Source organism: Mesoplodon bidens, assembly GCF_964165515.1.
Source record: "Mesoplodon bidens genome assembly, chromosome: 3".
NCBI classification, from domain to species: domain Eukaryota; kingdom Metazoa; phylum Chordata; class Mammalia; order Artiodactyla; family Ziphiidae; genus Mesoplodon; species Mesoplodon bidens.
Genome location: NC_138178.1, coordinates 146,221,786 through 146,237,994, shown reverse-complemented (window position 1 = coordinate 146,237,994; position 16,209 = coordinate 146,221,786). Strand labels below are relative to the sequence as shown.

General features: G+C 43.4%; 1 protein-coding gene across 5 annotated transcripts; it reads right to left on the bottom strand.

Moving 5' to 3' along the window:
• Window positions 1-2,480: 2,480 nt before the first annotated feature.
• SRSF5 (serine and arginine rich splicing factor 5) lies at window positions 2,481-7,772 on the bottom strand. Of its 5 annotated transcripts, none has more exons than XM_081227241.1 (8): window positions 7,629-7,772; window positions 6,598-6,739; window positions 6,199-6,269; window positions 5,962-6,060; window positions 5,613-5,682; window positions 4,321-4,394; window positions 3,758-3,868; window positions 2,481-3,298 (listed from the first exon to the last, which is right to left on the bottom strand). In XM_081227241.1, exons 2-8 carry the CDS (start codon window positions 6,721-6,723, stop codon window positions 3,025-3,027), a joined length of 825 nt encoding a protein of 274 aa, XP_081083367.1. In that variant the 5' UTR covers window positions 6,724-6,739; window positions 7,629-7,772; the 3' UTR covers window positions 2,481-3,024. The 5 variants fall into 5 exon arrangements, with proteins under 5 accessions (XP_081083367.1, XP_081083371.1, XP_081083368.1 ...); XM_081227245.1 differs by having other exon boundaries at window positions 2,481-3,295; XM_081227242.1 differs by having other exon boundaries at window positions 7,633-7,772.
• Window positions 7,773-16,209: the final 8,437 nt, after the last annotated feature.

Here is a 16,209-nt window from a genome sequence, read left to right as displayed (position 1 = left end):
GTGGCGCAGTGGTTAAGAATCCACCTGCCAATGCAGGGTACACGGGTTCAAGCCCTGGTCCAGGAAGACCCACATGCCACGGAGCAACTAAGCCCATGCGCCACAACTACTGAGCCTGCGCTCTACAGCCCGCGAGCCACAACTACCGAAGCCCGTGTGCCTAGAGCCCATGCTCCGCAACGAGAAGCCACCGCAATGAGAAGCCTGTGCACCGCAACGTAGAGTAGCCCCTGCTCACCGCAACTAAAGAAAGCCCATGCACAGTAACGAAGACCCAACGCAGCCATAAATAAAAAAAATAAATCTAGAAAAAAAAAAAAAACTAGGTGGAAGATTAACAAATAAGAACACTTGCAAACAGCTGACCATGCCTAGAGTTTCTTGTAATTTTCATACCACTTAATGTGATTAGGTTCAATCGAAACCAAGACAAGTAAATTTTAGGGCATCGGTCTGGCAAATGTCCAGAACTACCAGTACTCCCAGCACCAGAACACCAGTAATTTGGGTCACTAACAACCTCTTAAAAATGCAAATTTGTTTTAGAAAAAATTGTGAGATCTACCGCCTATCAGCCTTACATATTTTACCATTTATGTATCGGTTCAAACTGTTTTCTCTCATATCTAGCTGACATCATCTACTAGTAGACTCGGTGAGGCAGAACAAATGTTAAGGTTCAGCTTTTTGAGGAAGGTATGGCTGAACTTGAGATATATTACAAACTTTCCTTAGAGGACTAAGTTGACCCCTGAACAGCCAAACTCCATGTTGCTGAAAATTCGAGTATACTTTAGTCAGCCCTCTGTATCTAAGATTCCACATCAACTGATTCAACCAATCATGGATCGTGTAATACAGCAACGCGTATTTGTTGAAAAAAGTCTGTATATAAGTGGACCCATGAAGACCAAACCTGTGCTGTTCAAGGGCCAACTGTATATAAAAAAACAAGTTACAAGGACTTCCCTGGCGGTCCAGTGCTTAAGACTCCGTGCTTCCACTGCAGGGAGCACGGGTTCGACCCCTGGTCCGGGAACTAAGATCCCACACTCCCCGCAGCACAGCCCAATACAAAACGAGTTACTTTACGCCCTGCAAAACCTGGTCCTACAACTGCTTAGGATTATATACCCACACTCTTTACTTCTCATGTCCTGTATCTGGGAATTCAGGCCAACTTACCAGTTCAAAATAACTTAGTCATCTCTGCCATTTGTTCAAAGAGAGGGCTTTATCTTATTAAAGTGGTAAGCCACTGATGTTACCTATTTAACGATAGAGAGGTGAAAAGTCACTGGTAAAACGTCAAACATACACCACACCACCGAGTTACCGTATCTAAAAAGCCCAAGGGGGAAAATAATTGTGCCTCTCCATTTCACACACACTGTAAAGAAAAAAAACCTAGGTTCCCATTTGGTAAGCAGAGTACCCCACATCTAAGTGAATAAACAAGTATACCACACAAACTCTCCCTGGAAGAGTTTGCGTTAAAAAGATCAGCTTCACAATTTTATGGCCCGAGTCCTGCAGTCTTGAACACGGGGCAGCTTTCACGCCAAGAACTTTTAACCCCAGCCTCCACATATGGAGATTCCCACTACCCAATCCCCACACTTTGGGGAAGCCCAATCTTCCCACGGTTTCTAATTCTGCTTTCCTCAAAATCCCTGAAAGGTTAGGTCAGATGAGTGTGGAGTGGTTTGGGGGTTCTGGAACTAGACTTCCTGGGTTCTAATACCAGGAATTATATATATACTACATGTAATAGTTAAGAATTCAGTGACTATACAGACAAGGGACTTAATAGTGGCTACTATTTGTTATTTACTGTTCTGCTTACAAGTATTTATCTCGACTAGCACTCAAATGAGTCTATGATATTCCTAAAAGAAACAATAAAACTAATTTCCTATAGGTATAGGGCTCTAACACTTAACAGAGATGGATGTAGAACCTTAGGCAGTTTTCACTACCCAACTGTTTTCCCTTTAACAGACTGCTACATCCATGTCTCAGGACAAGAAAAAGCATGTGAAAGCCCCTTAAAGCATTCATGTGCAGTGATTTTTAAAAAGTTGTACGTGATGATCTCCGACCATCAAAATTATATTACAACCTTTAAGTTAGGCATAAAACATTAAATTTTACAATCTTGCTTCCCAAATTGTCCTTCTCTTGGCTATGGAAGGCCTAAATAACGTGACGCCAAATAAAATTGGGTGGTTAAAGGACAGGAGGATCACACACAAGGGAAACAGTCGTAACAACTGTTAGTCATCACTGTTTTGAACAGTTCACACTTCTTTGTCCATCTTCTGACTAGCCAAGAAATGTCAACGGTACTAATTAAAAAAAAAAAAAGGCTCACCATACCTCACTACTACAGCCTTCTCTACCAGGGATTTTAAATGTGTCAAATGTGCATGGGGAAGGAGGAGGATGTAGCCATACTTCCTTCGAACAAACAGACAAAATCAGTTTTATAATCTTTTATTATCAATAACAAACAGCTGCTTTAACGTCTTTGCCAGGCAGCTGTTAAAGGGTGGGTGGATGGACACCCTTGACCCTAACAAGGAAAACTCAAATTAAGCCTTTACGTACAAGCAAATTTAGAGCTCTTTTAAGTGTCCAAAGCTATTAATTAGTTTAAGTGAGGCATTAAACTAATTTTGTATTAACATATTTGAATAACCAGGAACTAAAACGTTCAAATTTTTCTAGTACAAAAAAATTAAATTTGCTTTAGTTATAAAAGAGCTCTGTCAATATACACAAACTATATACTTCAGACATTCACAAAAATGTGAGCAGAAGGCTTATCAAAAACATTTAATACAATTAGTTTTCAACAACCCCTGGTGGTCCACATCTACAAAGATACCCAGCCCAACCCAACCCAACCCCCCTCCAAATCCCACCCCCACAGAAAAGCACATACTTACCAGAATTTTTAGCAAGTATGGTTTGGGATTTTTTTTTTTTTTAAAAAGGCCCCCAGGGCAAGTTATTTACAGTTTAATTGCCACTGTCAACTGATCTGGACCTTGACCGGGACCGGGACCTGGACCTGGACCTCTGGCGATCCACAGATGCTGGAGACTTAGATCTACTTGAAGAACCACGTTTCTGGCTCTTCTCAGGCACAGGAGACCTACTAACAGAACGGGATTTGCTCCGGCTCCGGCTCCGGCTCCTGGACCGGCTGTAAGACTTGCGACTCCGGGACCGAGAACGGCTACGAGACCTCGAGGAACTCCTGGTCCGGGAACGAGACCTGCTTCGTGACCTACTAGGAATGAGAAAAAAAAACAGAAAACAAAAAACAAAAAACTAAGTGGCAGGCCCTACAAATCCATTAAATAAAACTTTGACCTAAAAATTTAAACAGGACATCCCTGGTGGCACAGTGATTAAGAATCCGCCTGCCAATGCAGGGGAAACGGGTTTGATCCCTGGTCCAGGAAGAACCCACACGCCGCGGAGCAACTAAGCCCGTGTGCCACAACTACTGAGCCTGAGCTCCAGAGCCCGCGAGCCACAACTAGTGAGCCCGGGTGCTGCCAACTACCGACGCCCAAGCACCTAGACCCGTGCACCGCAAGGATAAGCCACCCCAACGCGAGGCCCACGCACCGCAGCGAAGAGTAGCCCCCACTCGCCGCAACTATAAAAGCCCAAGCGCTGCAACGAAGACCCAACGCAGCTAAAATAAAATAAATTTATATTAAAAAACAATTTAAAGAGATACCTGTGCCTTTTGCTGCCTTCAATTAATTTGATTTTTCTCCCATTTATTTCTTTTCCAGAAAGTTTTTCAATAGCATTCTTTAAGTCACCATAAGAGGCAAACTCAACTACCCTACAAAGAAAAAAAATGCCATTTGTAAAGTTATATACTTCTTATCGTCTCACAAACTATGTTATCAGTCTAGTTTAAGTACCTTTTTAATGTTCATTTTGCTATTGCTATATTGAGTCATCTCTTTACAGATAAAACAGCATGAGAGCAAGACTTTGCAACCTCCAAACCGTTGACATTTTAAGCTAGATGATTCTTTGGGGGTGAGAAGCTTTCCTGTGCATTATAGGATGATTACTAACATCCCAGACCTCTTCTCACAAGATGCCAGCAGCACCCTCAGTCATAACAACCAAAAGGTCTCCAGAACTGCCACATGTACCCTGAGGAGCAAACTCAACCCTGACTGAGAACTGCTACATTCCAGCATGTCCAAACTTTGAGAGCTCAAACATTCAGAATAAAAGTTTCAGAATATTTTAAAAGGCTCTCATACTCCAGTACATACTCACCCTTCATTTAATTTAGGTCGATGTGCGTCCGCAAAGGTTACTTCCCCAGCTTGTCTCATGAAATCTTTGAGATCCTTAACACAAGACGATTGTGTTAAGCAGAGAAAAGGAAATAGGACACACAAACAACCACATTGTATAAAAACAAGACTACTGAAAGAGAAGATGTTAGATAAAGTACAAACATGGTATTTACCACACTTGTATTCTATCAGAATTTAAAAATAATATATGTCAGGGCACGAAATAAGCAAATAGCATATTGCTTTTAAGCAAAATGCCAGGAAATTTAGATTTTAACATTAAAGTAGTATTAGTCTATACTGAGCTCAATACAAAAGGAAAAAAACAAAACAAAAAACAAAAACAAAACAAAAAGAAACAATACATATTTTTAAAGTAAAGACTAAAGTAGAAATTTTATATTTAAAAACAAAACATTTACAAGACACCAGTTATCTTGTGCCCCATATGTCATTAAAAAAGTTTACTTTACCTTTATTATTATTTCCCTAGGCTAGTCAAGCAGCAAACCATTAATCGGTCGGAGAAACCTTCATGACATATGCCCGACTGGCTCTTCGCCACCCACTTGAAGGACACTACCCAATCGATGGAAGCCTTTAATCGCACAGCCCTCCCTATTAGCAGACTACTGGCGGATGCAGACATGTTCTACTCTTGTGTAGTTACCAAGGACCACTTTACTGCGATCAGGATTCCAACGACCACCTAATTTCGTATCTTTCAACTCTTTTCGACCAGGACCTCTTATTCGGAAGCGTTACAGGAAGACAGCTCTCAACTTAGGGATCAGATCACGTTATCAACGCTCTGGGATCGCTGCAACCTGGCACTTCAAGGAAGTGCACCGATTACGTCTAGACCGGCAAACACAGATCTAGAGGTGGCCAATTGATCACTGTAGGAGCTGACTGGCAAAGTCAACCAGGCCCAACCAAGAGTGACCAAGACAACGATTAGGATAACCCACAGGCACTCCTCGTCATAAGGCCAACGACACAGATAGGCTGGCAAATAAAGGGTTTAATATTTGGTTAAAATTGATATTAAAAAACAAGAAAATATATCCTCAAAACATTTACATTTGATCACTAATATTAAAGTTTGAAATATCCCCCAATTACATTTAATTAAAATTTTAAAATTACGATTAAGTCCATTAATTTAAAAATAAAACTACTTTTAATAAAACATTAATAAAAACATTAGCTACCCACTAATATTTAAAAAGCCACATTAAAATATCTCAAAACTGTATTTCAACAAACCTGCCAGCTGACTCTTGAAGATAAATTCTCAACTATAAGCCGATTTTCTGTTCTTACAGGTGGAGCATTTCTGAAGAAGAAAATGAGCGCTCACAATGGAAGAAATGAAGCAACGTGCACTTATTGTGTTCAGTTGTGGGCAAGTTCAAGCAATCAGATATGACAAGTCATTCAAATGACTTCCGCCAACAGTTTCTGCATTATTTTATGACTCACACACTTACAGGAACAGTGGACGTAACAGAACTGATTATACGCAAACGGCAAAATCGCTTATTGCTAATGGTTTTTAAACATTAACGACTCCTCCTGCAGCAACGCTTGTTCAAAGCAGCCATCCATCACATACCGTCTATCATTTCGAGGTCTGCGACTACTAAAACGGTCTGAGTAGCGTCCTCTACCTCTTCCGCCTCGAGATCGAGCCCTGGCATGTTCAATTGTAACCCTACAGAAAGGGAAGAAACTTCTTCATTATCCACTTAGGCTATGTCAGAGACCTATTTAGAAATAAATACCCAGCTGACCTAGTCTGCTCTATTTCTGCAGTGCTAACTAGTGATAAAACTAAAAACGAGATCCTCACCTTTCACTGCAGAGTTCTTTTCCATCAAGTTCATATACGGCATCATCTGCATCCCTGGGATCCTCAAATTCCTAAATTACAAACATGAAAAACCCCAAATGTTTCACACGCCTTTAAAAGTGTATTCTACAACCCATTAAAACCAGTAAATACCTGTGAAAGCCCAGGAAGAGTATCTTAATGACAACAGCATATAGCTCAGCCCCATCAAAAAGCGACCAGCAGTGATTTCTCTCAGCCAGCAGTGAGGCTCTTTTATTCCTTAAGAAAATCACTGCCTCAAGGATGCAAAGCATTTCCTAAAGATACTCTACCTGGACTCAATAAAATCGAAGGCACTGGTTACCACAATCTTTACCCACTTAACAACAGATAAGTCAACCAGTTCTAAATACTCACCACAAAACCAAAGCCTCTTTTCAGATCAATATCTCGTATTCGTCCATACCCCTTGAAGAATCTTTCCACGTCCTTCTCCCGGGCCGCTGGATTTAGCCTCCCGATGAATACTCGACAGCCACTCATGTCCGGCTACTACTTCCTGTCAGTAAATAATTCAATTGAGATAATACCGGTGAAATGTCAGAAGAATGTCTGGTCAAGGGATCAAAAACATAAACGGCATAAAATAAAATGTTTACCCGGTGATGTTATAAACAAGACTGCCAAGAGTGCCTCTTAACTAGGCCAGGTCCCTTGCAGACAAAATTAAAACTCGGCTCCCAACACGATCCTTCCCTGGGCCCAGACCGCAGCAACCGCAACGCCCACTGCCGCCTCAGGAACTGCGCAGCCGCACTCTCTCCCCGGCTCTTCTGGCCCCCTCCCGTCTGCCGCAGTCAGGAAAGGCCGAGAAGTGCGGGCGGAGCCGACCCCCCCTCCGCAAGGCCAGCCCAATGGCGACGGGCCGCGCGCGCGTCGCCGCCTCCCAGGAGAGTCACAGCGGGTGGAAGCCGGAATCTCGTGACGCCACCGCCTCGCCTGCGCAGACGACGGCGGGCGGCCGCGGAACAGTCACAAAATGGCGGCCTCGGAGCCGGCGGTGGGGACAGCCGTGCGTGCCAAACTCCCTGTCCCCTCCCCCCTCTCCCGACCCCACCGCTCCGGGTCACTGTACCCGCCCTGGGACAGCCCCGACCACACCCCGAGCAAAGGTCTCGGCCCACTACTCGCCGGGTTCGGAGAGTGAAGGAGGCAGGGAGGGGCACACGACCCCTCTGTAAAAACGACCGTGACCAGGACCGCCCTTCCCCCGTCAGGTCCCCTCAAACAATACCCAAAGGGAGACGTGCCCCAGCGCCCACCTCGAATAAACTGCGCTCATTTGGACGCCGTCCTCCGCACAGAGAGCAGCCATGACCACTCGCGATCTGAGCGGCCATGAAGAAGCCTCGATCCGAGAAGCCTTTCCCTCAAAGTGAGCCACTCACCTACCGGACAGGATCTTTGTCAGCTGAGACCCAGAGAGGTCCGTAGTCTGCAACGGAGCCGGCAGCCTCCCCGCAGACCAGGACTCAACTCGTCTACGTCTCTCCACAACTGACGCACTTAGCTGCTCTGGCGTCCTACAAAATGGAGGGCGCGTCCTTGCGTCACTTCCGGGACCGCCCCTGGCACCGCCCCATTGGGTCGGAAACAGAGGTGTCGAGGGGCCGGGCCCCGTTATGGTGACGGCCTAAGTGACCCGCACTCGCGGTGGGCGGGGCCGAGGGGAGGGACCTGGCATGGGCGTGGCCGTCAGGTTCTCAGCGCCGAAGAGGTCACGGTGGAAGACTGGCTGGTTCCCCTTAGGCCGTGAAGTTCAGTTCATAATTATCTCCCTCATAAAGATACCCTAAGGCAAATGACACCTTTTGTTTGTTTGTTTGTTTTCGCCGTGCTGTGGCATGCAGGATCTTAGTTCCCCGACCAGGGATCATACCTGTGCCCCCTGCAGTGGAAACCCTGATTCTTAACCACTGGACCACCGGGGAAGTCCCCACACCTCTTCTTTATCTTGTTTTTTCTTAATACCCTGAAGCATACTGGGTGGAAGAAACTCAGGCTTTGCAAAAATATCTGGCCATCTCTGAGCCCTTGCTGCTTGCAATTTACGGTTGCACTTTGGAGGGCGCTCCCTGATGCTCAAGTGAATATTTTAACCATATGACGGACTTACGGGTTAGTTATAGTAAGAAGTCTAAGGAGCTGCAGTATTGTTTAAATGGAAGGTTTGGGGGTCATGAGATACTGAAACTGGGACTGTGGCTAGAAGGCCATCTGAAATTGAGGCCAGAATGCCGACCTCTGCTTTTCCACACTCTAGGATTGTGCTGGCTAAGAAGGTGTTTCAAGCTACTTCTAAATCCAAACGGTATTTGGTTAACTCCTGTTCCGGTTTCTGTAATGTAATACATAAAAGTCTACCATTCTTCAGAAACAGAAAGTGTGTTTTCAAAGTTAAGTGTGAAACGGTAGCCCTTCACATTCTTAACTTTGCATTTTCCCAGTAAGGTTGGCAGGCTTAGAAACTTAGGCAATAAAGAGAATGATGGTGAAAAAGTTACTTTTCTTTAATTTAACCCCATTTTTGAGAGATGCCCAGAATCTAGGGTTGCTGCTTGCAACTAGAGTTACACAGAAATAAAGTAGTTCGAGAAAGAGCAGAGCTACCAGCCCTTACGCTGACCTCCAGGGCCCTTGGGAACTCTGGATTAGAACTTGGATAGTTTGTATGGCATGAACTCATCCATTCATACATTTGTATGTTTATTTTATTTTATTATTATTATTATTATTATTATTATTATTTTGCGATACGCGGGCCTGTTACTGTGTGGCCTCTCCCGTTGCGGAGCACAGGCTCCGGACGCGCAGGCTCAGCGGCCATGGCTCACGGGCCCAGCCACTCCGCGGCATGTGGGATCTTCCCAGACCGGGGAACGAGCCCGCGTCCCCTGCATCGGCAGGCGGACTCTCAACCACTGCGCCACCAGGGAAGCCCTGTATGTTTATTTTTAAAAGCGCCTCTGCGAGTACAGAGCAAAATTGTGAAGTTAGTTATGGTGTGGCCAATTAAGGATGGATTTAAAAGAAAATATGTATTTGTTAAATTAAAACACTTACTTTTAGCTGCTAGCCTGATAAACATAGGCATTTTATAATGCACAAATTGTTCCAAACCTGTACTTATTTAATTGCATTTGTTTGCTTTCTGCATAATTAAAAAAAATCAGCCTCCCAATTATTTTCTACATTCTGTGTTGAATATGGAAGCAACATCTTGTGATTTCACTCACTAAACATTATTTTTGCTGCAATTAGAGAAAGTAATCTGGAAAATATTTTCTGGGGTGAAAAAGAAGAATGATGGTGCTGTACACCATAAAAAAAAAGTAGCTGCTTTCAGCCCGAGGTGTTGTGATTTTCTTCAGGATTAACTTTTTAATAAAGTCTCTTGATTTATTTACTGTTAAAAAGTTTGTGACTTCCACAAATTGTTCATTAATAGTTCCTAGTGACTTAATCTACTCTATAAACAACTTGTCTTCTTCAGTGTTTGTTTTTTTCCGTGAAAACTGCCTGTCTCCCTACCAGATTTTCTTACCAACTTCTCCAATAAACACAAGATCATCTTCCATGAGCAGAATTACTCTCCCTTCTATGTGATCCTACGATATTCTGTGTACACCCCTATAATTCCTTCATCACCGACTTATAATAAAGGTATGTGTTATTCATGTTTTTGTCTCCAGGAATGCCTAGCGCAGAAAAGACTCAGTATTTGTAGAACTGGGTTTGCATTTCTTTCAGGTGTTCCTGTTCCTATATTAATGTTTCAACAAAATGACTTGGCATTTTTTTCCTAAGGCATCCAAGTGAGTAGCAAATCTTTAGTAAAGGAAAAAAGATGCAAAGAAATTACAGATTAAAATAAACAGAGTTTATCAAAGCCATCTCTTTGGGAGACTTTCAGCATAACTGTGGGAAGTTTCCTTCATCATATCCCTGATTTTTATCTAACTCAGGAGTCGGCAAAGTATGGCCTCTCAACTGTTTTTGTATGGCCTGAGGATGATTTTACATTTTTAATAATGGGGGGAGGGGAATCCAAAGAAGAATAATATTTCATGACACATGAAAATTATATAAAATTCAAAGGTCAGTATCCATCAATAAAGTTTTTTTGGAACACAGCCACTCCTGTTCATTTGCTTAGTGTCTATATCTGTTGTCCTGCCACAAAAGCAGGGCTGAATACTTTCAACAGAGACCACATAGACCAAAAAACCTAGAATAATTACTACCTGGCCCTTTTCGGAAAACGTTTGCATACCCCTGAGCTAAGTGATTCCTAAACTTCAAACTGCTCTGTAAATGCTTCACCCAACTCCCTTTGTCAGAAGGTAAACTCATAAACTAGGAGACAGGATTTGATCTTTATTTTTAAATAGAGTCTCTTTTGTTCCAATTATAAAAAGAAATAGATACTCATTGTCACAAAAATGTTCAACAGGAAGAATAATCGAAAGAAGGAAATGCTCACAATCTCATCTCATCAAATCAACCTCTGCTTATATTTTGCTGTATTTCTTTCTTGTGTGTGGTTTTTTTTCTGACTGTTTTATTTTTTTTCCAATTCAAAAGTAATACCTCATCATTTTTTAAAACATAGATATGAGAATTTAAAAGGTCATTCTTATTTCCAACCCTAAGGGATAACTATTTAGGTTTTTTTTATAACTTCCGTTTAGTGTTTTTCTATAAGCACAACTGTATTTTCAAAATATGAATCAACCTCATATATAGAAATGGTATCATGAGGGGTTTTATTCATAAAACTTAATCATGGGCATTTTCCCATGTTTGTTTAATATATTTATGATCAAAAGTGTATATTCAAATTTTTATCTGTTTTCCACTTAATATGACACAACTATATGCCTAAGGAAAAATATTCATTCTGACCAACAATTCTGTTTTTCCGAAAATGTCCTAAATATCACCAGATGCTTAAAAATTCCTATCCAAAACTCCCAACACTAAAAGTGTTGACTTCCTTGCTTCTAGATAATAATACTAACAATTTTTTTAAAGAATAAGTATCCTTAAATAATTTCTCTTGGAAATTTATGTTTTTTTCAAATGTTCAATTTTTGACTCAGATTCATCCCTACATACTCATCTGACTTCTTTCTATTGCTACTTCCTGCTTTGGTTGTTGTTGTTTAATATAGTGCACAGTAATTAAAATACCTGTGAACCCACTACTTTAATTTGAGTGCCTAGATGAGTCTTTCTTAGCACCAGCTGTATACTAAAATCACCTGGGAAGTGTTTGAAGTTTTCTGCTGCCTGAGTCCTCCTGGCAGAAAATTCTGCTTTAATTGGCCTGGGGAGGAGTCCCAGTTTGTTAGTAAGGGCTGCAGGTGATTCTAATACTCAGCCAGGAGTATTCTCTAATACTGACTTAGGTTCAGGAACTCACTTTTTTGTTCTCCATAAAAACCATCTTCCCTGCTCCAAATACTCATATGTCACTCAGGTTGTGGCTGGAGCCCTGACTGGGACACAAACCATTCTAACATCAAGATTAAATTCAGGGCACCTAAGCATATTCTCCTTACCATCCCTTTTAATATTGACAGCTGCCATTTCCTGAGCCACTATTATGTTCCAGGCATGTGATAAGGACATTACTCCCATTATCTCAGTCAATCCTCAGGCCAGCCCTTCCATGTAGGTGTTATAACATTGTTTAAATGAGGAAACTGGGGCTCAGAGAATCTAATGCTCTGTTCTGCCCAGAACATCCCACTTACAGTTTTCCTGCCACAGCCCTGATCACAAAAGCTGCAGCATGACCTTCATGGGATACCTTTCTGTGCTGTAGGGTGGGCCCAGAAATCCCAGAAACAGGAAACACTTCGGAATTTGCAGAGTTCTCACACCAAGGCCAGAGAAGTTTAGAGTGAAGTAGAAATTAGAATAGGCAGAGCATCTCTGCATAGGGATTGAACTGAAGGAGAAATGGGGCAGTATCTTTAGGGAGAAGGAGCAAAGGTTAGCCTAAGAGCTCCTGAGAAGGACTTCCCTGGTGGTGCAGTGGTTAAGAATCCGCCTGCCAATTCAGGGAACATGGGTTCAATCCCTGGTCCGGGAAGATCCCACATACTGCTAAGGAACTAAGCCCACACGCCACAACTACTGAAGCCCACGCACTCTAAGACCTGCGTGCTGCAACTACGGAGCCCAGGTGCTGCAACTGCTGAAGCCCTCGCAACTACAGCCCGTGCTCCACAACAAGAGAAGCCACCACAATGAGAAGCCCGTGCACCGCAACAAAGAGTAGCCCCCGCTCACCGCAACTAGAGAAAGCCCACGCACAGCAATGAAGACCCAGCACAGCCAAAAAAATAAAAATTAGGGCTTCCCTGGTGGCGCAGTGGTTGAGAGTCTGCCTGCCGATGCAGGGGACGCGGGTTCGTGCCCTGGTCTGGGAAGATCCCACATGCCGCGGAGCGGCTGGGCCCGTGAGCCATGGCCGCTGAGCCTGTGCGTCCGGAGCCTGTGCTCCGCAACAGGAGAGGCCACAGCAGTGAGAGGCCCACGTAACGCAAAAAAAAATAAATAAATAAAAATAAAAATTAAAAAAATTAAAAAAAATTTTTTTAAACCTCCTGGGAATATTTTTTAAGGCAGAGATAGAAAGTAATTCCCACTAATTCAGAATTTGTTGACAAAAATTAGAAATTCTTTATAGGTCCATAGCAGTGTGGTTATTTGATATCAGTTTGTGCTATGAATTAACACCCAATTTAAATTCTAGCTTTAGTTGCTGTTTCTGTCCCACTTTTACCTCTACTCTCAATTATCCTCTAACTCAGTGGTTCTTGAAAAGAATCATTTGGGCACTACTGTATTTCAAATGCAGATTCCCCGTGCCATTTTCCCAGAGAGCCTGATTCAGGAATTGGAGGCTTAGGAATCTGAATACTTAACTGACACCTTAATCGGGTGGTTTCCAACTATAGTTGCAACCACTAACCAGACCCGCATTTTTTGGTTTACTCCTGCCTTTCCTGTTATCTCAGTAGCCATCCTATGTTTTCTCTCCTTTTCTCAAGTGACCATTTTTCCTTCTTTGTTAGCAGGGGTATCTACTACTGTGTAGCAAATTACCCCAAATTTAGCATCTTAAGACAGCGAATATTTACTATCTCATAGTCATTGTGAGTCAGGAATTCAGGGCTGGTTTGACTGTGTGGCTCTGGCTTAGAGTCTCAAATGAACCCACAGGAAGCTGTTGATGTTGATTGGGGCTGCAGTCTTACCTGAACTGGAGGGTTCTCCTTCCAAGCTCACTCGCCTGACTATTGATGGACCTCAGTTCCTTGCTGGCTGTTGGCTGGAAACCTCAGTTCTTCTCCATGTGGGCCTGTCCATAAACTGCCTGAATGTCCTCACAACCTGCAGCTAGCTATCTTAAGAAGGAATGACCTGAGAGAGAGAGAGAGAGTACATCCAAGATGGAAACGACAATATTTTCATAACCTGATCTTAGAAATGACATACCATAGGGTTTTAGTTTGCTAGGCTGCCATAACAACGTTCCAAAACCTGGGTGGGTTAAAACAATAGGAACGTATTGTGTCACTGTTCTGGAGGCTGGAAGTCCTACATCAAGGTGTCAGCAAGGCCATGCTCCCTCTGACAGCTCTAGAGGAGGATCCTTCCTTGCTACTTCCCAGTTTCTGGTGTTTACCAGCAATTCTTGGTGTTCCTGGCTTGGAGATGCATCACTTCAGTCACATGGCCATCTTTTCCTGTGTGTCTTCACATCATCTACCTTCTGTACCTGTCTGTCTTTCTTTGAATTTGTGTCCAAATTTCCGCCTTTTTTTGTTCTTGTTGTTTTTTGTTTGTTTGTTTGTTTGTTTTGGCCGTGCCGCACAGCATGCGGGATCTTAACTCCCCCTACCAGGGATCGAACCCCTGCCCCCTGCAGGAAGCTCAGAGTCCTAGTCACTGGACTGCCAGGGAATTCCCCAAATTTCCCCTTTTTATAAGGACACTGATCACATTGGATTAGGGCCCACCCTAATGAGCTCATTTTAACTTAATGACCTTTGTAAAGACCTACTTCCTGATAAAGTCACATCTGAGGTACTGGGGGTTAGAACTTCAACATACATTTTTGGGGGACACACAATTCAACCCATAACACATAGCTTCTGCCATATGCTATCGGTCACACAGCCAAACTTGGTACAATGCGAAAGAGAAGTACACAGGCTGTGAGGACCAGGTCGGGGGATGGTTGGGGGTCATCTCGGAGGCTAACTACCACAATACTTCCTGCTTCACCTGGAAAGTAGAATTGATCAGGCTGCCTTTGCCTCAGTCTCTCTCCCCTCTATCTTCAAATTACATATATCTTCACCCATCTTCCCCTTCTCTGCCTCAAAGAAAGAAGGAGCTAAATTTCAAACTTTGGTCCTTTATGCACCATATTCCAGACCTTGCTCCATCAATTTTTTTTTTCAGTCTTAAGTCCTGACCTCTCCATTATCTCTTTAATCTTTAATTGTCAAACCTGCTTAGTTTCCCTCTTTAAAACTTAAAAAGACAGGGCTTCCCTGGTGGCGCAGTGCTTGAGAGTCTGCCTGCCAATGCAGGGGACACAGGTTCGTGCCCCGGTCCGGGAAGATCCCACATGCCGCGGAGCGGCTGGGCCCGTGAGCCGTGGCCGCTGAGCCTGCACGTCCGGAGCCTGTGCTCCGCCAACGGGAGAGGCCACAACAGTGAGAGGCCCGCGTACCGAAAAAAAACAAAAAACAAAAACAAAAAAAACCCACCTATGTTGCTTGTCAAAGCTGCCCCATCTCACCTTTCCTAAGCCAACACATTTAGCTACAGAACAGGTAGTTTTTACACTCCGAGGTGCCACTTTCTCAAGCTCTCATTCACCTACAGCTGGACCTCCACACCGCCTCTCCACTGAACTGCTCTCAACGTTCACCTTAACCTAATTGCAGAATCCAGTGGCCGCTTTACAATCTTCATCCTCCTTAATGAAAGCTGTCACCCATCTTTCCCTTACTGTATGCCAGGCATAGTGCTTGGGGCTTTGGATTTATTAGCTAATCCAACCTTTATACAACCCTCCAATGTCAGTTCACATCCTCTTTTCTTTTTTTATGTTGAAACCAAAGCACAAAGTCACACAGCTGGAAATGGTGGGACCTTGATTCAACCCCGTGTGCCTTTTCTAACTCTGTGGATCTAAAGGATTTTCTTTCTAAAGTTAAATGACTTACTCAAAGGGGAAGTCAAAACCTTATAGCATTTTTTAATTCAGGAGAGCAAATTTTGCATCATGGGCAAGTAACTTTAGCGATGTTTTTGTCTCTGTGTTACAAAGATGCGGGCTAGAAGGTGTAAAAGGATTCAGCATCAACCCTTACTAGCAAGGACCGAAGCATCTAGGCTGCGTTACAGGTGACATCCACAGGGGAAGCAGCTGAGCCCATCAGCTAAACATGCAGAGCTGGAATAAGATGTGTGTTGGAATTTCAGGCTCAACACTTAGTATGGGAAGCTCCAGAGACTAAAATAGGGCCTGGCATATCGCAGGCACTCCAATCATATTTGTGAAGGAGAGAATCCATGACTTTCAGTATGGTGCTGGACCTTTCTAAGCCTCAGTTTCCGCATGTGAGAAATAGGTCAATAATCGTAGTTAATTCATAGGGTTATCATGAGAATTAGGTGAGATAATGCATGTAAAGTATTTGATCCCGTGCCTGGCACACTCCACCCATTTCCACTCTAATGAGTGATCCAGGCAGCCCTATCTCTCAAGTCAGAGGGACAAAAATCACAGGGGAGGTTAAACTGCTATAACAAAGGGAACCAACAAGACTGGGACTTAAAGTACACGGAAGTTTTGGGCTTCCCTGGTGGCGCAGTGGTTGAGAGCCCGCCTGCTGATTCAGGAGACACGGGTTCGTGCCCCGGTCCGGGAAGATC

Coding starts and splice junctions, on each gene's coding strand:
- SRSF5 (XM_081227241.1), bottom strand. CDS start 6,723: ATGAGTGGCTGTCGAGTATTCATCGGGAGGCTAAATCCAGCGGCCCGG. Junction 6,061..6,198: donor AAAGAACTCTGCAGTGAAAG/GTGAGGATCTCG, acceptor CCCTTTCTGTAG/GGTTACAATTGAACATGCCA. Junction 4,395..5,612: donor CTTCAAGAGTCAGCTGGCAG/GTTTGTTGAAAT, acceptor TCTTGTGTTAAG/GATCTCAAAGATTTCATGAG.